This window comes from Pollachius pollachius, assembly GCF_949987615.1.
Source record: "Pollachius pollachius genome assembly, chromosome: 6".
NCBI lineage: Eukaryota > Metazoa > Chordata > Actinopteri > Gadiformes > Gadidae > Pollachius > Pollachius pollachius.
This window is the reverse complement of record NC_136939.1, coordinates 22450413-22477453: the sequence shown is the minus strand read 5'-3', so window position 1 is coordinate 22477453 and position 27041 is coordinate 22450413. Positions and strand designations below refer to the sequence as shown.

The 27041-nt window shown below is 43.4% G+C and overlaps 1 protein-coding gene across 2 annotated transcripts in view; it reads left to right on the top strand.

Annotated features, from left to right (window-relative positions):
• The window catches only part of LOC307077068 (glucocorticoid receptor-like), a 70952-nt gene that overhangs the window by 35128 nt on the left and 8783 nt on the right, over positions 1 to 27041 (top strand). For both annotated transcript variants that reach the window (XM_079738338.1, XM_079738337.1), the window contains 6 exons: positions 9114 to 9268; positions 15422 to 15448; positions 18990 to 19106; positions 21530 to 21841; positions 22964 to 23108; positions 24142 to 24272. In XM_079738338.1, the coding sequence (XP_079594464.1) occupies positions 9114 to 9268; positions 15422 to 15448; positions 18990 to 19106; positions 21530 to 21841; positions 22964 to 23108; positions 24142 to 24272 (887 nt within the window). The remainder of the gene's footprint in view (positions 1 to 9113; positions 9269 to 15421; positions 15449 to 18989; positions 19107 to 21529; positions 21842 to 22963; positions 23109 to 24141; positions 24273 to 27041) is intronic.

The following is a 27041-nucleotide window of genomic DNA, read 5'->3' as shown; positions in this document are numbered from 1 at the left end:
TAAAAGCAATTTTTTTTTTACCCTGTAAAACATCTTTCTAGATTCAATGACCCACAGAATTGCAGGAACAACACTTTTGGAAACAGGTCTGAACAGTAATTTGGAAACGCACCGAGGCATAATTTGTCTCCTCAATTAATTAGTAGAGCAGCCTGAACTCTGGCCCTCTCAGGGCCCAAGAGTGCCCCTTTAGAGGCACTGCTTCTGCTACAATGCCTGATCACAGCAAGGGCTCCCTGCACGGCATAACGTGTTTCAATAGAAACATGCTGAACATTGTACACCAAAGTTTTTCCCTCTTCAGCCCAACCACATTCTTTCCTTTTTGAACTAGAGTTGCACATGTAACTCATTTTGATTGGCAGTTTGAATTCTAAACCTGCACTCTATGTAATGTTCCATTGTAGCCATCACTTCTCTTTTCAAAATAATTAAACACAAAGGGCTTCTAGAGAGCCATACCGATCCACCCACACAGCCCAGTCAATCCAGGACTGCAAATTGAGAATTCGTTTTTTAACAAAATTGACGTGCTTAGAAAAAGGGCACACTGTGCAGGTTTCATTGTGAACACTTATTTTAAAATGGCTGCTCCAGACAAACACAATGTAGATATTAAACTGTCCCAGTCGATCTGGGAACCAGCGGCCCATCCATGATATAGCAGAGCTTATGGGGCTGAAAACAAAATGCAATGGGTAGAGTTGGACCGCGTTTCCTGTTTGGTTCCTGAGGATGTTCTACTGGTGAAAACTCATTGGGTTGAATGGTCAAAGCCGACGCAAGGGCTACCTAAAGGGGTGATATCATGCCCTTTCAACTTTTCCCTTTGCTTTAGACTGTTATATGACATATGTATACATGTTTTACGTCTGCTTAGCTGGACAAATCTTAGACGGAGCCAGGGGGGAGTATTCGCGCCCACCGAGAAAGCCCCTCAATAAGTGCGTGAAACAGCACATTTGCGCACAAACTTCACTTCCGTAACAGTGTGACGTCAGACTGTGCAGTGGGTGCTGCTGAAGTGCAGAAGTCCTCCCTCCCGTCTACCTGCAATGTTTACAACTTCTCGGGGTCTGAATTTGCAGACGCACGCGCAAAGTGTTCAACCAATCGCAACAGGCTGGGCTACTCGGAAGGGGGGCCTTAAAGCCACATGATACAAATCAGGCCGTTATGGAAAGACGCTAAAATTGGTTTTGCATAAATGAACATTGTGAGAATAATAAGGGGTATTTCTAACATACAGGCATGTAACACTATTCTAGTAGTACCCCCCAAATGCAATTATTAACCCTAAAAAGGCATGATCTGGGATCTATAATAAGGCTGTTTATGGTGGCCAGTCTACCTGGTGTGGTGGACCCCCACCTCCAGCGACGTCATTGATCAAAAACGAGGCGAAAGAAATTAATTCCCCCGGAATATAGTTTGTAAGCCATCAGACGTTAGGTGTTAATCTAACGTCTGATTTGCGAGTCTAAATCCAAGATTGCTATCAGTTCTGCAAGTAATACCTCAAAAGACGGAACTTAAGTTTTTCTTTATTTATATATTTTTGTCCACATGGATAGATAGGGCTATATCCAAACACAATGCTTACATGTTTACCAGACAGAGATTATTCATCCATCCATACAGTCAGTTTATTTGTCAACTGAACATAACAGCTTGTGGCAATAGCATGGGTTGCGCTCATTGTGGCTTAGCCCTAAAAGCTTTATTTCCTTTAAAGCTTTGAATTCCAACACACAAAGCAGCATTCATGTGACCTCATATAACCCCCCCCCATCCTTTAAAAAAAAGAAAAAGTACAAAAAAACAGCACAGAAATGGGGCCAAGCACTTCATTATGTTTCCCTGCTTGAGGCCCGGGATCCTGTCGTGCATTGTTCCTTAAACTTAAATGTGTTTAGGATTATCATTAATTTAATTTTCGTAATTTTCGTTTCGTTAATTTCCCTGAACCATCAGTCCTTTGTTATCTTAGTCTGGTCTCAGGTTTCAGGTGAATCACCCATCCACGTAAAAATGTTTCTCTCTCTGCTCTGTTTTGAAACGAGTGCTTTTGTGGAGAGTCTTGGGGAAACTGTTATTGTGCACCCATAAATTTATACTGGACTGACTGCTGTCGGTGAGTAAGTGACTTGAGTTTCCAGGATTTTCCTGCTGGCTTCTCGCTGCCTCCAGTGGCCTCCAGTGTCATTGTTGTCGCGTTGCATCACCACAACGCTTTCTGCTTTTTTCAGACATTTGTTTTGTGTTGATTTGTTTTTTTGCAACCCAATTCAAACCGAGCAAGTTTCATTTGTTAAACTACTCTGCTCATTCAACACACCCTTGCCTGTAGACCATAGACCGTTTGCACCGTGGTGGACATCGTCTCTCTGTGTGTTGGTTGTTTGGTCAACTATCACACAAATTGCATTGGTCATTTGTCTCGGCTCTGTTTTTACGGCGCCAATGTTCCGTTTGAGTAGAGTGAAGTGATGGCTCCTGTATAGAGCCGGTAGTCCCTCATCCCCGTCCAAGGTTATTCTAGCATCTGAATGAATGAATGAATGAATGAATGAATGAATGAATGAATGGAAGCTTGCTTGCTTTCCTGCCTGCTCGAGTGGCAGCCACTTTGGAAATCAGTGGGAATGAGAAACATGGCAGAGAAGTTCTGCTTTGCTAATGGCCCTTGATGATCCAATGTGGATGTTCAAGTGTGCATTTGTGCATCTATGTGGTCCGTGTCTATGTGTTTTAGAAAGGACATGGAGAAAAAGAAAGAATGGGAACTTAAGTGTGAGGGATGGATACATGGACAATCCCTTAGTGGCTTGCTGGCTTTATATCTGTGGGTGCCGCTCTAGCAACCGAGGGCTCCACTCAATTATTCATTGAACAGCAGACTACACACACACACACACACACACACACACACACACACAGGGCGGCAGTAGCTCAGGAGATAGAGTAGGTTGGCTGGTAACGTGAAGGTGGCTGTTTCGATCTCCGGCTCCTCCTAGCTGAGTGTCGAGGCGTCCTTGAGCAAGGCACCTAACCCTAACTGATCCTGACGAGCTGGCTGTTGCCTTCCATGGCTGACTCCGCCGTCGGTGTGTGAATGTGTGCGTGAATGGTGAATGTATGGCAATATTGTAAAGCGCTTTGGGTGGCCAATGGTTAGACAAGCGCTATATAAATGCAGTCCATTTACAATTACATTTACACACACAAACACGCACACAGATATATACATGCACACACACAAATACACACACACACACACACACACACACACACACACACACACACACACACACACACACACACATGCATCGACCCACCCATAACATAGAACACACACACCTGCATGGGCCTAGTGTCTTGTCTAGGAATAACATTTGCATTGAGTTAGTGAGCGGAGGTTGGGCCTCACAACAACACACACAAGACTAATACATATGCACCCACGTTGTGCGGACTCTAAAACTCACACAAATGCACGATCACATGATATGTGTGTTTGAGTGTGCGTGCCTGTCGCTGGGTAGGTGGGGCGCACATTCCCGTGACTTGCCTGACGTCCACCACGGGCTCCTCCCACCGGGGCTTCTGATTGGCCGAGAGGCTCCCCTCTGAGGGGCGTCAGTGGCAACAGCAGCGGTAATGTGGACATTATATAACTGGGCGGGGGGAGGGAGTAATCAAGGCGGGCCGAGGAGAGAGAGAAAGGGAGAGCGAGAGATAGAGTTGTTTATGGAGAGGGGGAGGGTATGGACGCTGCTAATCCCTCTCAGTCATTCACTTATTTATTTTTATCAAATAACTGCGCTGGAGGAGCCTCCAGAAGCAGCAGGCACTTAAAGGACAGCATAGGCATGATTCAATTTGTCCTCCCCATTGCGTCCTGTTTTGCCCATGAAAGTTCAGGAGGTCACATGTGACAGGGTCAGTCCACCACAGGTTTGCTGATGCACTTCCATTGTGTAAGCACGTTGGACACAGTAAAACAAGTCACACAGCCACTAATGCGGTGCATTATATCACACGTCAGGACAGCCTGGGTTTAGGCTTTGGTCACGATTCCCTCACAGGGCCAGGCGGCCAGCTCGCTCTAGCCGTTTGGTCTGCAGATATATCCAACATTTAAAGGGGATGGAGGCATTTAGGGGAGATGTTGGTACAACTGAACATTGGGAATATCCCTACTTATATATATTTTTTATTTTCATAGGCTGATCATTTGCCCATTATGTTATTTCGTGTCGCGGCAGTCAACCGAGCCCTGGATCCAGCTTGTAGGGCCGATGTGCGTTGAGAAGCAGCTCGGTCATCTGTCTTAGGGATGCCCCATGCCAGTTCTTGAACTAGGGCCCGATACTGTGCTCATGTATTCATACTCGGAATACTTCTCAAATGCATCCACCTGATACCACTTTACGCAGGGTTCGAGTTAGAGAGAGGTCTGGCTCCCATGAAGGCAACAAACTCAAATATCTGTGGGGTCTATGAAAATACAGCAGCATAATATTTTAATTACAAATGAAGCTATTTTCCTTTCCACATACAGAGTAATATTGACGTTAAGTAAGGGATAATGTATAGAATGCCGGCCATTATCGGGAAAATAAGCCCCGACAGGGCGAACCGGACACCGACGCGAGGCAGAGGTGTCTTGCTTCGACCTGAAGCATTATCCCGCTTATTACACGGCTACTTGCCAAAACTAAAAAATAACTTCTTTTTACTTTTTTACAATTTATGTGTTACCATTGGTAGTCTTGATCAGTGGAGAAATAGTTTGCCAATGGCGTTGGCGTTGCTTAGCAACCGAATACGCTGGGGTTGATGGGTTACCGGACTACTTGCCGAATGCCGGTTGATGCGGTGGCGGGCTGGGCGGTCCTGCCTTCTGGCGGGTGCTTGGGGGGCCGTTTAAACCGGCCGACGGTTCACAGAGAAAATATCAGTATTTATACCAGAGATATGGGTCTCTATATCACAGTCATGGTTACCCTAAACGTTTACATCGGTCTACATTGTTTTGTAGCCATTTTTTTTTATTCAGATGTTACAAAATTTGCATGGTTTGAAATAAAACAAATCTACCTGTATTTTCTTTATTTGATTATTTGTTTGCAAAAGTTTAAATGAAGCAATCACTTCTGGGAATTTCAAGACCGAATCGAGTAGGCTGGACCGTGCCTGCGTGTTTGGGGTTGTTGGAAGTTGGAAGTTGCAAGCTATACTCTGTCGCCATCGCAGAGGTCCTTATGAACTTGCATTCGGATGACAGGGTTGCGGAGAAGAGCAAGCTCCTTTGTTCTTTGTTAAGCGCTAACTGCATGACGGTAACATGTTTTTATTACGGAGCGGCTGGCTCTGATGATCTCTTGATTTTTTATGCATCGGGGTTGTGCATTGATATGTCCATGTTTTGGTGCAGTTGTTTTACGTATTTAAGTCTTAAGTTCACCATCACTGGGGCTGTATCTGCGAGTTGCGCGCGCAGGCACGCGCTGGTGGTGCAAATGCCAGGGCGTTTTTTTGTTCCCAGTCCGTCACTGGATACGAAAGACGTGAATCAGAGGCAAAGTGTCCACTTTCCTTGACAGCGGTCATTGTATGCACACACAGCCTTGATCTAGATGTGTGCTGGATAGATCAGTCTTCCAGCCTACCCAGTAGACTAGCAAACACTGCTCATCTATCCGTCACACATCTAGGTGGACACGCCCACCTGTGATGTCACAACGCTGCACATTTTGAAAACGGCTTGTAATGGCTAATCACACTCACACCTGGAGGTATGATATGTCCCCTTTAAATCTAACATTGTCCCAGTATATGATACACGTTACATGTTTTGACAGCCTACAGCCTCTTTTGGCCGACTCAGAGTCTGGCGCTTGGGGCTGTAACCAGCGCAGCCCCTATAGCCCCATGCAGCGCTACGGTGTGATGCTACACGCTGATTGGGTTAGCATGCGCCGTGACGCATCCATTTCCAAGTGTCCCCCAAAATCTCACCTCCCCAGCCTCACACTCTCACATTAGCCCATTAGGTCACATTATGGTCCCCTGATATGCATGTTGAGTTGAAGGAGATTGTTGAAATAAGCTATAGATATTTGGCATACCATCTTAGCATACCAATTTTTTTTTAAATGTCGTCCTGCATATTTGAACTGAAAACAACTACTATTCCCTCAGTGTAGGAGAGCGATCACGTTCACCGGGAATAAAAACGGTTAAAAACTATTTGTGTGGAAGCAGATGCAAACTTGATCACATTAGTTAAAGCAAAAAAGCTTTCCACTGGCCTAAACAATCATGTGCTCTTGATGAAAATATTTATAGTTAATAGAAAGCGTTTTATAGTTATTGAATTATTGGCATTCTCTTGTGTATATAAAGGTAACCGCACACATTTAATAGCAAGTGAAGACAGTTTGTAAGAACGTGACCAGCATCACGTTAGTTCAGCAGTGTTTGGTTCGGATTTTGTCAAGCATAAATGTGTCTCCCATTTAATTCATGGATGCACATTGGAATGATTGTGAACGCATTTATTATTATTTGTGTGTGTGTGTGTGTGTGTGTGTGTGTCTGACTCAGCTGTGCTTGGCTCACAGCAGAGATAGACGGAGGTAAAAGAGAGGGACACACATATATGCGTGTAGGGCACTCGAAATTTGTGATCGATGTTCAGACCATAAACATTCAATAGGCTACCTCAAATCGATCAATATTCAAGAAGTTTCTTGGAGCAGAGCGCCTGACCCAAAGGGGATTTGCCTCAGCACAGAACCTTGTGCTATCAGAATAGCAGCCGTTGCACTAGCCACCATAGCATCAGAAAAGCAGCCGTTGCACTAGCCACTAGGACACAGCTAGCGTAGCTGGTGGACGGACTAAGCTGTTTATTGATGATATGTTGTAGGTGTTGTTCCAGCGAGGCAGAGGAAGGTTACATACGAGGCTGTAATTGCCAGAAGTTGCATGATGACACTCATCTGAAAAACAGATGGTTCAGGGGGTTTTAGGGAATGAAGAGGTAATGTACGGATATTTAATTTCATTAGGAGTTTGGATTTTGTGTGATTGTCATTGATGATTGACTTCGGTTTCTTCTTCGGTGTTTCCTTCAGGTGCTTATGATCACTTACACATGGATGGTTCTTCTATCTTTAACACAGACACACACGCACACACCCACACACACACACACACACACACACACACACACACACACACACACACACACACACACACACACACACACACAGACAAATAGGTAGGCCCATACAAACTCAAAGGTCCATTTTACTTGGAAGTTTTTTCTCTCTGACTCCATCTCTCTCTCTCTCACTCACTCACTCACTCACTCACTCACTCACTCACTCACTCACTCACTCACTCACTCACTCACTCACTCACTCACTCACTCACTCACTCACTCACTCACAAGCACACATACAGACTCACACTCTGCCCTCTTCTCTGCATGACTTCCATAAACAAGTGTCGTCTTTCCAATGACCGCGGGGGCTTGGGTGCTTTGAAATTAGGTCAGACTCGCCCAGCGAGTGAGAGAGCGAGAAAGAGAGGCCGAGATATAGCGCGAGAGATAGAGGGAGAGAGAAAGAGAGACTGTCTCATGTTAAGTCTCACAACATGCCAGCAAACTAACTTCATGTAAAGGGCCTATTCTTGCTCATGTTATTTTCTTCCCAAGCTGTATTTTACAGACTTTAAGGGCAAACAGCAGACAGACAGACAAACCAGGGCAGACCGGACCCGAGCTGGGAAAAATCTGTTCATGTAAATGCAATAGGGCCAGCATATTACATAAAGCCCCCCTGCCTTCAGGTGTTGAATTTACAAAGTAAACATTAGTAGTGGAGGCCGGATTAAAGGCTTTCTGTAGAAGCCAAGGAATTCCTCAGATTATGAAATTGGGGCAATGTTGACATCCATGTGTTTTGTGTATTTTTATGTCAATGTGTAATGATTGCTTTTTGGCATTGCAATATGTGCATACACATCCGGTGGGGCGGGTTCTGTCGTTGAGAGAACTGACAAAATGGTAGTCTTGCGGCTATTAAACTTAATACCACGGTTCAAGGACTATGGCTAAGGTTTAGGCTAATTATAGACAAAGAGAGAGAGACAGAGCGTAGATGACTCACGATACTTTTTAATCCTAACCTCTAAAGATGGGGCTTGAATCCGCGTTTTGATTTCCACACATTCTCTAAGGGTTTCTCGATATTTGCTGAAAGGATTTGGATGGTGGTTATATGTTTATGGGTTGTTAATGTTTGTACCTAGGATCAAATGTTTGAGGCTTTATGGTTGATTCCTAGCCAGCTCAACATTTATATGGTCTAGCGAACGCTTGTTACAGTGTATGTGTTTATGAAGTGTCTGTTAAATCCAGGTAGCCTTTGGACATTGGCTGGGACTACTAATACACTATCCTTGCCCAAAAACCTTCTATCTGTGGCTTGTTCTCTAAGATGGAATTGACTTGTTGGGACACTTGTATTGCTCTAGTAACTGTCTAGTCATTTTAGATTGAGTCAATAAGAACCACGAAGAAGGGCTTAGAGTCGACCAAGGCAGTAAGGCAGAGGATAGAAACGTGCATTTCCTTATGCATCAATCTTCCATCCCATTCAATGCCCGGCAGATGTTCTGTCTGTCTGTCTTGTCTGTCTGTCTGTCTGTCTGTCTGTCTGTCTGTCTGTCTGTCTGTCTGTCTGTCTGTCTGTCTTTGTAGTGAGAGATGAAGGGGATTTCGTTCTTAGAAATATTGTGATAATTCATCACCGTTAGAACACTGTTCAAACTGAAAACCGTAAAACCTATCTACCTATTTTTGTTTTTTTGTTTGTCCTTTCTAATCTTCTTTGTGAGTTTTCCAATGCAGTGGTTAAACAAAGATCTCTCAAAATCAAACATTATGAGCATGAAAAGTATTGCTAACAAATATTGATGAAGCAATAGCGTAAAAAAAACTAAAAACAATGAAACAATGTAATGAACAAACAAAACAAAACAAAACAATTCAAAAATGATCAATAAAATCTGAACCCTCTCTTTCTTCCTCTCAGCTCGTCCTCCAGGACAATGGAAGGAGGAGGTCCGGTGAAGCCAGTGGGCGCGGCCCACAAGACATGCCTGGTATGCTCCGACGAGGCATCTGGCTGTCACTATGGAGTGGTCACCTGCGGCAGCTGCAAGGTGTTCTTCAAGAGGGCCGTGGAAGGTGCGTGCCCCCCACCTCCACCACAATGTCCACACACTCTGCAAAGGCACAAAGCGCACACACAACGGTCCACATACTCCTACTGAATACAGCTCAGAACTGGATCACCAACCCTGGGGAGTGATGGTGTCATTATTATTGTTATAATTATTGTTTTTATACTTTCAACCAACAGCAAAATATTACCTTTGATGTTTGTGATTCGTGACTCCATTAAGAATCGCTGTGTTTTTCTCCGTGATTAAGAGCACTGGAACGTAGAGTTGGTTGATTGACTCCTGTGCAATGGCAACAGCAACTTAATAATGATCTAAAAGTCGAAAAAGAAAATTAAGTAACAAAAATACTAATTAAAGTAAAAATAAAAGTAGTGGAAAGCAAGGAGACACATCGATAACATGTTTATGCTAACCCATTTACCTTTTTAACATCGACTCCCAGCGAGTGAGTAAAAGTCCAAAGTGTTGAAAGAATCTTGTGTTGGCTGATGTGTGTGTGTTTTTCATAGCCTGGGGTCAAATGGGCTCAGGGCCATCTGAGTAATGGAACAGCATCAAGCACCCAGGAAGTGAATCATCGGAATATCCTCCTACCTATTTTATTTTGATGTTTATGTTTTCGCACTTTGTTTCCTTTTTATTCATTAAGCATTTCCCTTTCAGGCCATCATTCTCTCTTTCAATCCATCTTTGTCACTCTATTCTCTTGTTTCCACCCACTTCCTTCCACTCAAGGGTGGAATTGTGAGCAGTTTTATATTTTCGTCCAAATCAAAAAAAAGTACTCACTCGGAAGAAGTCAATGGCATGGAAAGTAAATCAACTCCAAGAGTGAAGTTAATTAAACTTAAGTCAACTAAAAGACGCGCATCTACTATTAAATGTGTGAATGCACTCAAGAGTGCAAACTAGAATATGCAACGGAGCACCCAAATAGGGAAGTCAGTAATTATTCTTCTCAACCATGCCAATCTTCCTCACAAAGTTTATTGACTAATGATTTAAAACTTAAGAATCAAAAACATCCAAAAAACCCAGATGAAGTTAATCAATGTCGCTTTTTATGCTGCATCCGCAGTTCCCAAAAAGGGAACAGAGGCGCTTGAGGGGGGGGTTGCAAAGATAACTGATACACCAATCTACATTCCTTTATGGCTGCATGGGGATCATAATTCAGGGCTCCAGACTATCTTTTTGCATTGGTTGCACTGGTGTGCCTACCCTTTTTTTTTAAAAAAATTTTGTTAGGTGCACCATCACAAAATTTAGGTGCACACAAATTTTTCATTGCGTCGCCGTTTAATGCCATAAGGTCACCTTTTTATTGCTCTCCATAACTTTCATATAGAATAAGGTGTAGAGAAATGCTTGTCTTTATTTGAAGCACAATTATATATAAAACTAAAAATAAAGTGTTTCAAGTGCTTCACTGAGCTGAAATTGAACATTTCAAGCTAAAACATTTAACAAAATAAAACATTTCCAAATAAAAGGGCCTGTGCTCAAAGGGTAATTCACCCCTAAGACAAAATTGTTCCCCAACACTATTGTTCCTATCTTGCACCCAGCGCAATTGACTTTCCACCGACGCATGTTTCGCTGCTAGTTTGCACCCGCACCTGCATAATTCTTTTAGTAAGATATGCATTTCTGAAAGTACCCCGCCTACAGTTACCAAACGAGCGAGTCAGTTTCGGCGCCCCCTCCTGCGTAGGAAGGGGGCACAGTAGAATATGACCTCCCACTTCCCCACTCCCCTCCAGTCAGAGAATAGCTAAGATTTTGTGGACCAGCGGACGAGCAGCTCCGGCGGGGGGAACTCGGCGGCAGCTCAGCTCCGCCGAGTTCCTGCATGGGGAACTCGGCGGAGCTGAGCTGCGCCTCTGTGTATACCCGAAGCTTCGGCGGCATTCCGCAACTCAGCTCCCAGAGTACAATCCCTTTCTCCTCCATGTCGCGGTTCATGGACAGAGAGTCAAGGCCAAAGTTCCTTCACCCAATTCTTCTCAACCATGGCCGAGCTATCCCCATACTACGAGTCTTTACTTGTTGTGGAAGTACCAGAGACGTCAGACGCATTCTTTATGATTCATAATATCATCCTATAAATACCCATACATAATATTATTATTATTATATTATATTATACAGATATAGAGCTCCAGGAGTCTGCAAACGGCAACATACCTTTTCCTCCATGCTGTGGTTCAGTCTGACAGCTCATTGGTCAATGGGCAGCAGCTCATTTGCATTAAAGCCACAGACACCAGAAACAGCGCATTCTGAAGGAACTGAAACAGAGGGGAATAGCGGTAGGCAAGATTTTTTTCCCCAAAAGCTAGCCAGCAAAGAGCTTCAAAAACATGTTTTCTGGAACTCAAATACCATGTTTACTTGTTTGGAAAACACCATAATATGTCTCCTTTAATGTGTTGCCACATATCATTAAATAGACCCACATTTGCGACCACAGGACCGCATATCATATATGTGTTAAGTTCTTTCTACCTCACTTTATTTTCCTTCGTCTTTTTTCGCGTTTACTTTCTTTCTCTGTTTCAGTAACTCTGGCGCTCAGGTCGCTGGCAATATTTAAACACACACATACAGTGAACAGGATCACAGCCAATCAGAGGCAAAGAACCGACCGAGCTCATTCTCTCATTGGTTTAGACCACGATATGATCCTACTGATGAGGGTGAGTTTGGTCGAAGGAGAACACAGAGAGATGATGCGATTGCGAAAGAAATTTATGTTTTCACCCTTGCAGGGTCAGGTTCACCAGTGCGAACTAGAAAAAATATTAGTCGCACCCTTAAATATTTTGGTCGCACTCTTGAGCCCTGTAATTCAAGGTGTTGGCTACCAGATGGCTATAAGAAGGCTGTGAGAGCCAATATACTAGACAGCAAAATTATAGAGGTCATCTCAGGGATCTCAAAATATCTCAAAAGATTTGTATTTACATCAATGTGACTAAGTTGGCAACATACATTGAATCAGAATTCATAGAAATACTGTTGCTGATACGATCAGAGCAACGCCAGTAACATACTATTTGTTATGTTTGACTTAAGCAAGCCAATGTTTGCCATTTTAAGGGCACCAATGTCCTCTTTCCTGGACCCTCTTTGTTTAGAAGTTTCTATTGACATTACACTTCCAAAAAAAAATGTTGTGTTGCGAAATGGGCAGACCCTAAAGTCCTGAAAAGCAAAAGCTAATTTTTTCTGTAGAAGTTTGTTTTGTAATGAATTGATTATCTTGAAAATAACACACAATGACGGTAGGCTCATCGATTACGTGACAATGATATTAGATTTTATAATTGTTTTCCTTTTATAATTGCCTCAACTTCCCTTTAATGGAATATAGAGATACCTAATTTGTTCCCCAAATAGAAATTAAGTGTTGCAGCAGCATTCACATAAATGACAAACTTACAAAAACACACAATTACGGAGGTAAGACAGAATTACAACATAAATGCAAAAAATATTATTTAGATAACAATATAATACAATGGAGATATAATTTATACCAGATGGCACGATATTGCTATTTAATTCCAAAATAAATTACAATGTGCATTGTGCACTGCCACTCAGGATGGGGGTTCCTGCTGTGAGTGGCCCTGCAGCCGGCACAGAAGGGAGTCCTCGTGGGGGCCAGTGCAGTGGGCAGGGATGACCTCCTGGGACAGCAGAGCTGGAGGAGCCTCCGACTGTAGGCCCTCTGTTGTGTCACCATTATGCTGTGTAGGGGGTGTGGGATATTTTCCAATATGTGGAGTAGCTTGTGCAACCTTCTTCGCTGCACAACCAACTGCAGGGGCCCCTGTCCTGCCCCAGAGCCCGCCTTCTTGATCGGTTTTTCCGATTGCTCTGAGTAGCCAGCTTGGATGCTGCTGCCCCTACAGATTACCGTTAAGAAAACTGCATTTGCCACAATTGAATGGTAGAAGATATGCAACATACGGCTGCAAAAATTGAAAGACCTCTGCTTCCTCATGAAGCAGAATGTGCTCCCTCCCTTCCTGTACACAACCAAGTGTTACATTTACAGGAAGGTCTCAAAGTGTTTGTAGCCCTCCACCACCCCCAGCTCTTCCCCTAGGTTGGAAGCAGGGTTCAGCATACTGCTGTTCCGCCTAATATCCACAACCATCTCCTTCGTCTCGGCACGTTTAAGAGCAGGTGGATGATCCATGCCACAGAGTGGACAGCGGTCGCTGTGCTCTGTCTCCTGTCCCAACACCGAAAAGCGCCACCATGGCAGAGGCATCTGATGATGTCTGCGGTTCCCTAGTCGTATCGCAAGTTGGATGTGTACAGGCAAGGTGCGAGCCGAGAGCCCTGTGGTGCTCCAGTGCTGCTGGCCACCTGCTCAGACACACACGTCCTCTCAGCCTCACCAACGGTGGTCCGTCCGTCCGTCAGGGAGTTCCTAACCCAGGAGTTTGTCAAGGTGTTGTAAAGGCACTGGAGGAGTCAACAAACATTCTCACAGTGCAGTCTGTTGTTCTCCAGGTGAGAGTAGGCTCACTGAAGCAGGTAGATGAGGGCGTCTACAACTTTGAGCTCGGGCAGAAGCCCAACTGCAGGGTGGTGTGATGCTCGGGCTTCAGTCATTTTCTTCCGTTTTGAGAAGAGTTCTTAGATACCTGAACAAGGCAGGAGATCCTCCTCTGGAACCTTCCCCTGCCTAAGGCTAAGATTAAAGAGGAGCTATAGGTTCCCTCAGAGGTCTCAAGGATCATGAGGATGACTCCATGTTCCCTTGAGTCTCCTCAGCAGGCTCTCTTGACCTGTGCCTGGAACCAGGAGGACAGGGGGGAAGGTAGAGGGATGTAAGGGTTTCTTGATGTTGGTGAGGCCGTATAACGTTTGTCTTCTTCTAAGTGATTAGTTTGCTATGTATACATACTTGTACCTTTAAACTCTAACCCTGATGTTCTCACACTCATTCACAATTATTCTGTAGTAATGATTCATCTGGGAGAGTTTAATACATTTCGGTTATACAACTGCTGGCAAACCCGTACAGAAAAGTGATAATGGGGGACACGTTTTTTTCTTCAGAGAAAATTCCTTCCAAGAATGTTTGCTCAGCCATTGCTGGTCAGGTGCTTGTCAGGTGCTTTCATCTCACTGGAGAACCAGGTTAGTCCTCAGATCTCAAATGGAACGTCAAAATGTCACTCAACATTTGAATCATTGTCAATACAAATTTTAATATAGTGTACAGAAAACGGTTATAAACGGATGTATTTCAAAATATAACGTGTAATGGTAATAGCTAAAGCAAATATATCAACCTCTTCTTGGGCCGGTCTTAAGCAAACATGCGCGTGCATTACCTTGAGACGTGACAGCTCGACCAACCGAGTGGCCTCCAGTGTGTCACCTCCAGCTAGCGGCCTGCCGTTTCTAGCGGCGGCTGGTGGGAGTTCCCCACTTGGTCGATGGAAGTGCTTAAAACAAAGAATCCCCTGCCCCATGTGAGCACGCTCCAATATAAAGTGAATGGTAGGCGAGTGGGCCACGTCCCACTATTCTGTGGGGCCGAGCCCACCAAACAGTTATTTTTTGTTCATAACATATATTCAACTTGATGTATACAGATACATCTTCCAAATGCAAGACGCCGTTTGAGTTTTAGCTAATGTCTGTCAGTCAAATGTCTTTGTCAGCCATGTGTACTCCAAACAAAAGAAATGAAGTAATAATGGAGGAGAAACTTAGAAGGTTATATGAGCACACCACACCCTGTGCTGTGGTGGTCTGAGGTGGAGATAGGCTGAGCTGTGTTGGAGGCGTCCATGCAGGGTCATACCAGAGATCCACTGCTGGTCGTACAGTAACACACGTCCAAGACGTGTGTTACTGAAGCTTATTACTAGCACGCTTTCTGGAAACACTCCCTTGTGATGGTGATAACAATGATAAACATTGACTCATGCAAAGGATTGCACTGTTGAGCCTTTTCTTTCAGTAAAATTGTCATTTATGTATAGCTCATACATGTTAACTGTGCCTGGTTTTGTAAGTGATGATAAGATGATGTCTGTGACTGTTGTGGGCAGAGGTAGTGACGGTATGGTTTTGTTTTGTCTCCCCCTTGCTGTCCTCCGGTTTGGTCTCTATGGTGAAGGATGGAGAGCGCGACAAAACACAGATGGTAAATAAATACACCTTTTAATTATACCAACTAGAGTTTCAGCTGATTGTAATGTTCTTGATTGACTTAAAACAGGAACCCCTTCCCCATGTGATTCAGATGTTAATGTTTACAGCTAATCTAACAAATAAGTAAATGTTAGTTGGCAATGATTGATGTTAAGCATACTTTTTCAGGGGGTTATTCAATTTAAATTCATAGATATAGACAGAGGTCTCCAAATGCGGCAGAACATTATAACAGTATATTATTGATTATTGTCTTTTCTTTAGTAAACACGATTACCAAATCAATCAGACTATGTTATTATGTCAAATATATTGTATGTATTTCTGTATAATATTTGTCCATTCAATGTACCAAGCAAACAAGTAAAACATATCAAGGTCCTCTTGAAAAGCTTTTGACTTTGTAAAATTCCTGTTGTCATAGGAATTACCTTTACCTTTATCTTTTATGACATGCTTCGGAGTAAGCAAAGACATGTTAGTAAAACATGTCTGTGATTACAATCAGACTAGTAAGGAGCCGACCAGCTGCATTAGCTTTTCAACCTGCCGTGATGGTGTTTTGGAGCCATGTGTAGTTAGGCTCACAGTGGGATTAGAGGCAGGTCATATCCATGGGATCAGGTCCAATTCGTCGTTTCTCTGGAAAGTTGTAAAATAGGCGATACGAGTGCCCCAAGGAAGGTGTAGATTGTGGTTGGGATCAGTGCATAAACCAAGACGGAAGGAATGTATGAAGAATGTATTTTTTAAAAAAAGCAGTAATTGCTGATAATTCCTGCAGTGTCACTCGGCATTTCCAATGTGGACAAAGATTATACATTTTGTGTTTTGTGCTCCGATGACCAGGCAGTCAGAAAGTCCGACTTTTTTGGGAGCTAATGGTTACCTAAGAAGCCAGCATGGTAGCCACAAGGCAAGTGGCTGACTTTCATGACCCTGGATATAAACTGCAGCCGACAAGGGCTCAGTATGTTGGCAGATTAGGAGCGTGGGTTTCCAACAGCAGTCTCTCTGGTTCTGCACGGTTCCTTCCTGATTCCACCACGGTTAAAAGGCAAATCGCTTTGTGTTTGGACCATCTTTGAAATCACATGTAAAGTCATGGCTTATAACTTCAATATTCCCCCATGCATGTTAAACAATACATGGGAGAGATACAAAACAGAACAAAGGGCACATCACTAAATGCTTGTGAGGACACATTTCTTGAGTAGCAATGGTAGCAGTATTACTTTTATTTGTATGTTAAATATAGCTCCTCGATTTGTATCCTTGCAACTGCGTATGATACGTTGGCTGCAGTCTTGACGGAATGTGAGCAGCTATGTTTTCCATCTTGCTGACGTAACATGTAACTCAAGCATGTATTCACTTGGATCATGATAAAAATAGGATAACATCTCGATGAGCTTATAGATTCTCATGCCAGCTCACACATTATTTCAAATGGCTTTTTGCATAATCTGTGTTCTGCAACATCAAGTAGAACTATATGGGATTTAGAACATGTCAATGGAAAATAAATAATAGATGAGAAATACCTTTTATCTCTTTCCCCAATTAGGGTTTACCCATTGAATATACTTAATATATATCTAATGATTAAATACCTTTTAAAATGGTTTACATGGGAAACTATTTTGATTATTTTTATTTTTTATTTTATTGAACGTTTCATTTCCATTGGATACCAGCTATTGATGATTATCATACTTAAAGGTGTTTTATTGCATGATCTATTTTTGGGTGACTAAGAGATAAATGTGTAGCAATGCTACTCCGGTTTGGGGCTTCCGCAAGTTTCCAGGTCTTGTTTTGGAATCCAACAAACCCACAGACCTTTGGATTACATGTTTCTCCGCCACTCTTACTCAAGAAGAACCACAGCAGACCGCCTCGTGGAGGTTTAGCTGTACAATATAAGCACTTGGATAGTTCGGCAGACCGATGATCTGTCTATTCTCTACCGAGGAGAGGTGCCAGTCAGCTGATCACGGAGACATAGCTGCAGTCCGCGTGTCTCGCGTGGTGTGCGTGATGCCGTCATGTTCAGCTCTTTAGAGGAACAATTTCCACGTTTAACGGATTAGCATATTGGGACTCCTGCCTGACCGCAGATTAATTATGGAGATGTTGCATTTCATTTGGAGATGGATATAAATGACCTGTGTGTTGTGTTTTTTTGGGTAATGTGAGGCACAATAAGTTACACAAACCCACAAAAAGCCCGGCTGGAAGGCTCGCGATTGAATTCCAGCTTTCAACACCTTTCAGCGCCCAGTTGTATCAAAACAAGGTTTATTACTCAGATGGAATCAGTGAAGCGGCCTGGCTGCCTGTGTCTCTGTATATTTATGGTGTGTAACCAAAATTATGTGAGGACTAAACAGCCAAAAGGATGTGAAAAAATTGGACTCATATGATACTCATCAGGCGGTTTGCCTACAAACCCTTCTTTCATGCATCTTTTTATAATGGGGCTAGTGTGGCCTTGTGGCCTTGGCAGAGTTTGTGATTCTCTTCAAAGACCCTGCAAGGCTATTTACCTACCAGTTGTGTATATCTAACCAAACCAAAGCCATTGAGTGCATCTGAGGGGAGAAGGGGGCATTTCTACATCATTATATATATTATGGATGCGCTCTAAGGGAGGATAGACAGTGTTCTTATTTTGAGTGTTTCAACCAATAAAAAATCGGAGTAGCAAGATTTCATGGAACAGAAGCAAACAAGCCTTTCCACAATGCTATAGTTACCCTTGAAGCATTTACATGTCCGGGTCAAAGCTCACCAAGGTGGGGCTTCTGCAAATTATGAAAGAGGTATAGTTATAATTTGAAGGCTCCATAATGATGAAAGAGGTATAGTTATGATATGAAGGCTCCATAATGATGAAAGAGGTATAGTTATAATATGAAGGCTCCATAATGATGAAAGAGGTGTAGTTATAATGTGAAGGCTCCATAATGATGAAAGAGGTGTAGTTATAATATGAAGGCTCCATAATGATGAAAGAGGTATAGTTATAATATGAGGGCTCCATAACGATGAAAGAGGTATAGTTATGATATGAGGGCTCCATAACGATGAAAGAGGTATAGTTATGATATGAGGGCTCCATAATGATGAAAGAGGTATAGTTATGATATGAGGGCTCCATAATGATGAAAGAGGTGTAGTTATAATATGAAGGCTCCATAACGATGAAAGAGGTGTAGTTATAATATGAAGGCTCCATAATGATGAAAGAGGTATAGTTATGATAGGAGGGCTCCATAATGATGAAAGAGGTGTAGTTATGATATGAAGGCTCCATAATGATGTCATAGCAGCAGCTCCTTGACCTTTGCTAACCACAGGTGAGCACATGCTAGAGCTTTGTCAGGTCTGCTTGGGATCAACAGACGGTCAGTGTAGTCCCAATATGCCCAGCTAAAGCTAATCCTTCTTAAACCATTTTAGCTATTTCTCTCTCCTTCCCTCCCTTATTCTCTTTCTCCTCCTCCTCTCTCTCTCTCTCTCTACACCAGGACAACACAACTATCTGTGTGCAGGCAGGAACGACTGCATCATCGACAAGATCCGCAGGAAGAACTGTCCGGCTTGCCGCTTCCGAAAATGCCTTCAAGCTGGGATGAATCTGGAAGGTAAACAGCGGCTGTTTTGAGTTTGACCCTGGGATATCCAACTTTAGATTATGTCAAACACGTTATCCAAGCCAGTGTCTGTAGAATATAACATCCCCCTCAGTCAGAAAACATCCAGACAACTACTATTTGCAACACCCACTTTTTTACTTTGAGGAAAATATAATTTCTCTAACTAAATGGGCTTCTGGTATGTTGGTTGGATTAAAAAATAGCTATTTTGGACTACTCAATTTTTTTTTAATGTAATATGACTTAATTTATTTAAGTGCTATATAAGTATTGAAAGGTGACGGTTAAGGCTGCCAACTGAAGCTGTGAGTCAAAACTCTTCAACAGCCAGGGCCATCACTCATTTTAAAACACTAATACGATACATCGCAGGGGAAATTATAATAATAATAATTAAATAATAATAATTATATAATGAACAAATACATCCCAATGCTCTATTTACAGGTGACAATAAAATAACACAGAGGCACGATAATAGTAATAAAATAAAGCCAAGACCTACCTGTAACGTACATACCTGCAACGTATCTCTTAAAAATGTATTTGCTTGGTCCAGACTGTCTTGTGTTCACCTGATGACAAAAAGAAAAGACCACCTCAAGAACAGACAGTCGATTAAATCCTTGGAAGCATTTTGTGATTGTGGGCTTCCCATCGTACAGTCTATTCTGAAACTGCAGTTGAGTTGTATTGTTAGAAGCCTGGGTCATTTCCCGAAAGGTTACAAGTTAAGGGCACGCATTGGAAAGGTTGTGTCTGTGTGCTGGATGCATCCACGCTGCTGTACTCTAATGGGTCACATAAGGTGGTCCCTCCAGATATAATTCCACATGGCATTAGTGTAATTATATTTAAGGGCGCATTTTTTGGCATTTGCTTTTTTTCACATTCTCCCTGTATGACTCACTGTGCGCCAAACTCCCCACGTTAGGCAACACCGTCCGCTGTTATCTAGGATCTGTCTATGATAAATGTGAGCCCTTTCAGAGGAACACTTATTATCACACTGTGTGTAACTTTGCTGACGTCCGTTTGTAGTCCTGGAGTCCCCGTGAGGCTGAGTAAAGCTTACTTCTATGATTACTGCGGTTGAACGAACGGATAGGGGATATTTGTATAGATATATATATATATACATTAAATACACCGCATAACAAGCCTTTCCTCCCTGGTGAGTGCAGACCCTCTCTACCTGGGTTCAGACGGGAGACATCCGCTTAATCAAATCCTTATCTCGTCGTCAGGGCCCCCTGTCGCTCGCTGTTCCCCGGTGTCACTTGCCCGGCCCTTGTGTCTTTCTCTCCTCTAGTTTCCACCACACTGTGCTCTCTCTCTCTCGTCATTAAGTAGGAGCTCTCCCAGGTTCCCTTGTTAACATCATGTTCTTTACCATATCCATGGTTTTCTTTTCAATAAGGACGAGTGGCTATCGCTCATCTTGAGAGCAAGTTTCTGTAGCTTCAGTGTTCCACGCTGTTAAGACCTCTCTTCCTGCTCTGGGTTCTTCACGCCTTCACTCCGCTACAGGACGTGTCTGAATCAACCCAATGTAGTGTTATCGGCCACCATTAAACTCCCAAACTGCAAATGTTCCTGGTTAATGTTAATTCATTACAGGACTGGTCATTTGAGTCCATACAATGCAGCTAGCGTCATCTCCCTAGCTTGAGCCCATTAAAAGGAGAAGATTAGTGCCTTCGGAGCTTTGACACAACTCGGCGGCTAGCATCATATGGTGGAATCCAGTGGTTAAGACACACAAGATGGAGCTATACTCAATATGAGTGGCAGCGAGGTTTATGACAATTAATCATAAACTAATGATTAACTGTGTAAAATGATTGTGTCGATTGTGCCTCGAAGATTAGTGAGGCATACATTTTTGTATTTGCATGAATATGTGTCCTTGTCACGTGTGTGATTGTGAGACAGAGAATAAACATGGAAGAGGAACTAAGACTAAAACAGGCTAAAGCTCTCAGTATTTAATGCTATTGAGTGATTTGATGGACTGCAGTGCATCAGACCAGTTAACCTTGACTCCCTCCAGGAAAAGCACTTTGTTGCCATAGAAATCCCAACAGGAAGGGAAATTAAAAGGCATATAACATGTAATACCTTTCTCCCCTCCCCCCGAGGACATGTTTTACCAAGAGAAAATGTATACATGTATATACATTGCGAAATGCGCTTTATATAACTATATATATATATATATATATATATATATATATATATATATATATATAACCATCTTATTCATCTTATATTTATGCTTGGTGCATTGTTATTTGACTCATTTTGTTTCACAATGATTCAGATACCCTGTAGGGTGGCAGGGCGTACCATTCTCCACGATGACGTCACGGCTCTGTTGTTTTGTACCCCCCCCCCCCCTCCCCACTCAGCGAGGAAGAACAAGAAGCTCATCAAGATGAAGGTGCAGCAGACGTCGACCGCTCTGCCGGCGGCGGGGGACGGGCCGTCCGGCGGCGTTGGGGGGCTGCCCAACGGGGGGCTGAACCTGGCCCTGGTGCCCTGCTCCATGCCCCAGCTGGTGCCGACCATGCTGTCCCTGCTGAAGGCCATCGAGCCCGAGGTGGTCTACTCCGGCTACGACAACACGCTCCCCGACACGTCCACGCGCCTCATGACCACGCTCAACAGGCTGGGGGGGCAGCAGGTCATCTCTGCCGTCAAGTGGGCCAAGTCTCTGCCTGGTACGAGAGCGAAACGTCTCCCTGCGTTGGAGTTCAAATCTAATTCAGAAATATGCTTGTGTGTGTGTGTGTGTGTGTGTGTGTGTGTGTGTGTGTGTGTGTGTTTGCACATGTGCGTGCTCGTGCAAGAACGTGCCCTCCGATTTTCCTTCAGTAGTCACCCGGTGAATCATGGATGTGGGCGATCTCGGAACTCACGGGGGATTTTTTTAGATGAGGAAAAAAACAAAACAAGGCTGCCCCAGGAGAAAACCCACTCTGCTGTGGCGCCGGTCCGGAACAGTGCCGGTGCTGTGTGATCGGAGATAAGGGAGGGGGCCACCCTGATCGCAGAGGTTATGTGAACTGCTGCTTTTTTTGAGGCGGTTGCTCTTGGAAAAAAAACGCAAAAAAAAACAAATTAAAAAAAGGCACAGTTGAAACATGCCGTGCAAGCTGTGGAGCCATTCTTGGAGGGCAATTCATCTACCTGTGGGAAAATAGCAGAAGACCTCAGATCCTCAGACAGAGTAGCCGTGCCAAAAGGATTGCATGATTTATCACCTCCATCCACTGCGCTGTAAACCTGCTGGCCCACATTCTGACGTTCCATAAGAGACGTCGGTGCTTATTGTGGAGCCTGCTTTGCCACTTAATGAACATGCTTTATGAAACCTGAAAACAGTAATTGCTTACTGAGTTAATGTCTGATCCCAATCCCAACCCACCGATGATCCAACGCCCCCGGCGAGGCCAGGTGGGCCATTACCTGTGCTGAGGTGGTCCTATCGTCATACGTTGTCCCACAATTGTCCTGACACCGTGTTGCAGGCGTGAGCCTTCTCGGGTGCAGATTTGTAGTAGGAAAAATTCAATCGAGAATTTGAATGATTGCGTGAGGCTCAGCCGAAAAAACGAGTCGAACTCCGACAAAAGTAATTAACAGAAGAATGTGTTTCAAAGAATTTAACTGAAATGTCAAACAGGTCGTGGAAACCCATGACCTGTTTGAAATTTCAGGTTGTTTTTTTTTTGGTTCACCGAGGGTTCAACATTATTAGGCAGATGTTGTAGTTTGTGTATGACTTTGCCCCATTTTTTTTTTTAAAAGTTAAAAGTTCATTTTTGTGTGTCCCTCCTCAGGCTTCCGTAACCTCCACCTGGATGACCAGATGACACTTCTGCAGTGCTCGTGGCTCTTCCTCATGTCGTTCAGCCTCGGTTGGAGGTCCTATGAGCAGTGCAACGGCAACATGCTCTGCTTCGCGCCCGACCTCGTCATCAACGAGTAAGAGCTCAGGATGAAACGTCTGGAGTGATGTGACCACAGCTTGTTGCTTTGTGTTTAGGATTAGCATTCGCTATACGATCGCTGATGCTACGCTTACTAATCTTATTTATAAAAGCGGTTATTTCATCTGCACAGTAAGACATTTACTTTAGTACAGGAAACTAAACAAATGGGAATATAAAGGTTCCGGATTTAAAGTTTCCACACATTCGCAATTCAATGACATTGAGTAAAATGAGGTTCCTTTTTAGCACATTGTGCTAAAAAAAAAAAGATGTCCATTCTGACATTTCTATTTGATAATCACCATGGTAATAAGTCTTTGATGCAGTGACGCGCTTTTCTTTTGTCTTCAACCTTCAATCTAATCAATCAACCTTCAATATAAGAAATCAATGAACCAGAATACAATCCATTTTAACTGCTCCACGCCACAAGAGCACCTGGCTAGGCTTTGTTTGGCTTTTTCACCGCTAAGTACAATGCTACTGTGCTGGAGGGGCCGCTCTGGTCTCTGGTCCTACCTCAAGGACATTCTCGTTGCTGTAGTTCTCCGCTTTGGAAAGACCCCAGTATCCCAGCGCCGAAAAACAGGGAATACCATTCGCAAAAGGCCAACATTTATAATCAGCAAAAGAACATTGCACACCCACAGCGACAACAATTACATTACTGTGGGTTTGGTGTATGCCAATAGATGGCAAACGTCGGACAACAAAAGCATACAGCATTGTTGACTCTGTCCCTCTCTCTCTTCCTCCTCTCCCTCCCTCTCTCCCTCCCTCTCTCTCTCCCTCCCTCCCTCTCTCCCTCTCTCTCTCCCTCCCTCCCTCCCTCCCTCCCTCTCTCTCTCCCTCCCTCCCTCCCTCTGCTCCCTCCCTCCCTCTCTCTCTCCCTCCCTCCCTCTCTCTCTCTCTCCCTCCCTCTGCTCCCTCTCTCCCTCTCTCCCTCTCTCTCTCCCTCCCTCTGCTCCCACCCCTCCCTCTCTCTCTCCCTCCCTCTCTCTCTCTCTCCCTCCCTCCCTCCCTAGAGAGAGGATGAAGCTGCCCTTTATGAATGACCAGTGTGAGCAGATGCTGAAGATCTCCAACGAGTTTGTCAGACTCCAGGTTTCCTACGACGAGTACCTGTGCATGAAGGTCCTGCTCCTGCTCAGCACCGGTAATAGAACTGTTTGTGTGGTCGTGTGTGTGTGTGTGCGTGTGCGTGCGTGCGTGTGCATTCGAGAGTTTTGAAGAGAGAGGGCAAAAGAGAGAAAGGTGTTTTTATTAATCAACACAAAACATATACCTTCCCTCATAGCTCCCGCCCTCTTGGGTTCTTCGTCATTGAGGTCGCACACATGTGATTGACAGGTGAGATGGCGACAGGGGAACCCAGAAGGGAAGATTTGCAGGCAGTCAACCCAGAACAGATATTCTCGTTTAGCATTTCACGCACGAGCTGACGGATGACATGGTCATTTCCAACCAATTACACTCAAATGATAGCTCTTTAAGCAGACAACACCTTTTAATTATGATCAGGTAGTGAAAAGGGCAAGAAGAAATTATTGCTCTGTCTGCAGGAGAGCAAGACGTTTACAGTGAGTTACCACTGTAAACATAGAAGTAACCCTTTCTTGCACCCAGCGCAATTGACTTCCTACACGGACGCATGTATCGTTTGTAGTTTGCACCCGGCATAAAGCTGATTTCCCTCCACAGCAAAATCGCGCCGCTAAACTTGCGCCCTGAGAGGCGTGTCGGCGAAAATCAGAGCCGTGTTCCAGCTCAAATGACACATGGTGCTATTTTACAGATCGATAAAGCAGTCGTGCAACTGACCGAAAAATACCTGGTCTAAGTGCACTAGCGGATAGCGCAGTTGGTGTTGCTATTTTGATGTGCCATGGCAGGTCGGAACTGTAACATAAGCTTACACACCAGTAGGCTATACACAGCACAAACATGCAAACAATTTGCCTAATTGAAATATTATGATGATGATGTGGATTGTATAAAAAAAAAAGTCCATAGGGGGCTGCATGAACGAACACGCCCACACATGAATTTAGTAGGCTATGCCATGCGTCAAAAATAATAATAATAACAATAATAAACTTGAGCAAATATCCCAGCCTTGCAAAACAGAATCTTGTTTTAGGGTAAATGATAACGTTGGTTAAATTATTTGGGAAAGAACAGCTGATACAGCAGTAATATGTTGTACTTTTAAATCAATGCATCTGCAAACACCATACAGCAAACACATATTTTCTTGACACAGACATCGTGTACAAGCCCATAACTTTTAGGATTGATGACTATTTGATCGTGAGAAAACATAGTTTTACCTGGAGTGAGTGTTAAAAAGAATGAATGAATGCGGGCGTGCGTGTGTTTATGTGTAAAAGAATGAATGAATGAATGCAGGCGCACGTGTGTGAATCCCTCTGTTTAAACACAGGCAAACTAAACACGTAACGCATAATACAGTCCATAGCAATGTATAATAACGGGGGGACACATGCATATTAGGAACACAAGTCGATAACGATAATGTATACTATATGGGTAAGAAACGATGTTTGTTAATTTTTTGCCGCATATCATTAAATAGATATGCGGCCACAGGACCGCATATCATATGTGTGTTAAGTTTTCTTTTTTTAAATTTATTTGACGACTCAGTATTCCTGAATTTGTAGAAGAAAACACTATTCCATGTGTGAATAAGGCCATATTATTTGGCCATAAACTGAGCCATTTGAAGTGTGAAATTCATGTGGTCATGCATTTGTCTCATCGGAGACTGCAAACGTGCTGTCAAAATATCAACTCGTCAGGTTTAAATGCGCTCATGGCTCTTAAAGAGGATTCGAGATGGCACTCTCATTGGTTTATTGCACGTTACGCCCAAACCACACCTACGGGTAATTAGGCTACTTCAGGGCAACCCTTTTTGGATTTGCGTCGGGCGCAAGAGTCATTTACTCGCCGGTATAATAGCAACATCGCCATAGAACCGCCCACAAAGCTACTTGCGTTTGGCGCTTCTCACTTGCGTTTCAGACCATTAAAATAGGGCCTTGAGTATTCAGTTAAGGATGAAAATGAACTAAGAAAAGCTTTATCTATGGAACAACAACAAAAAGTACCCTCTGATAAGTGTCTCATGGCATAACGTAGCTCATTAAATTGTGTACGTTAGTAACATTTACTCCTGGTAACTACTTTGGCAAAGCGATAGTACTTAGATTTTTTGAAAAGGGGACAATTCAAGACAAGATATGGCTTGTCTTTTGCACCCGCCCAACCGCTAATCGATGGTGTTGACTTATTGACTAATTCATAGCTTTTGATAATCTAGCCTTAAAATAACCCACAATATCAACCCAACAGCACAAGGCTGTTCCAAATGTGGCAGCCAAAAAGCCTTGAAATAAAATAGCACAGAGTGTGTCTCTCAGACAGACAGGTTGAGGCAAATGACTATTTCAAAAATTTGGTGTCTGCCATCTATTTGGGTTGAGAATGAAACGCTTAAAAATCTGTCAACGGTAGAAGTCAGCTATCAATATATTTTCTATGTATATGGATGAACCTGCCTCCTCTGAGATCCTTTCCCGTTGGTCACTAGGTGCAGTTTGTTCATGGCATTGGGCCTGACCTACAGCAGGTGCACTCTTGAGAGTCTGGGGGTGTACTGTTGTTCTCCTGTTGTTCAGCCCTCATTTTATTTCAGAAAGCACTAGAAACACACCAAGCTTGATCTTGTTTGCTCTTTAACAGGGTCCAAATTGACTCTAGTTCAAACTATAAAAACGATGGGTTACATAGTAAATCCATGGCTTTGCCGGTAGATATCTCCAATCTGGCAGGTGAAACATTCTAAAAGTTAATTATGCAAAGGATCCTAAAGAGAACTCAGAGGCAAAGATAAGGCCAT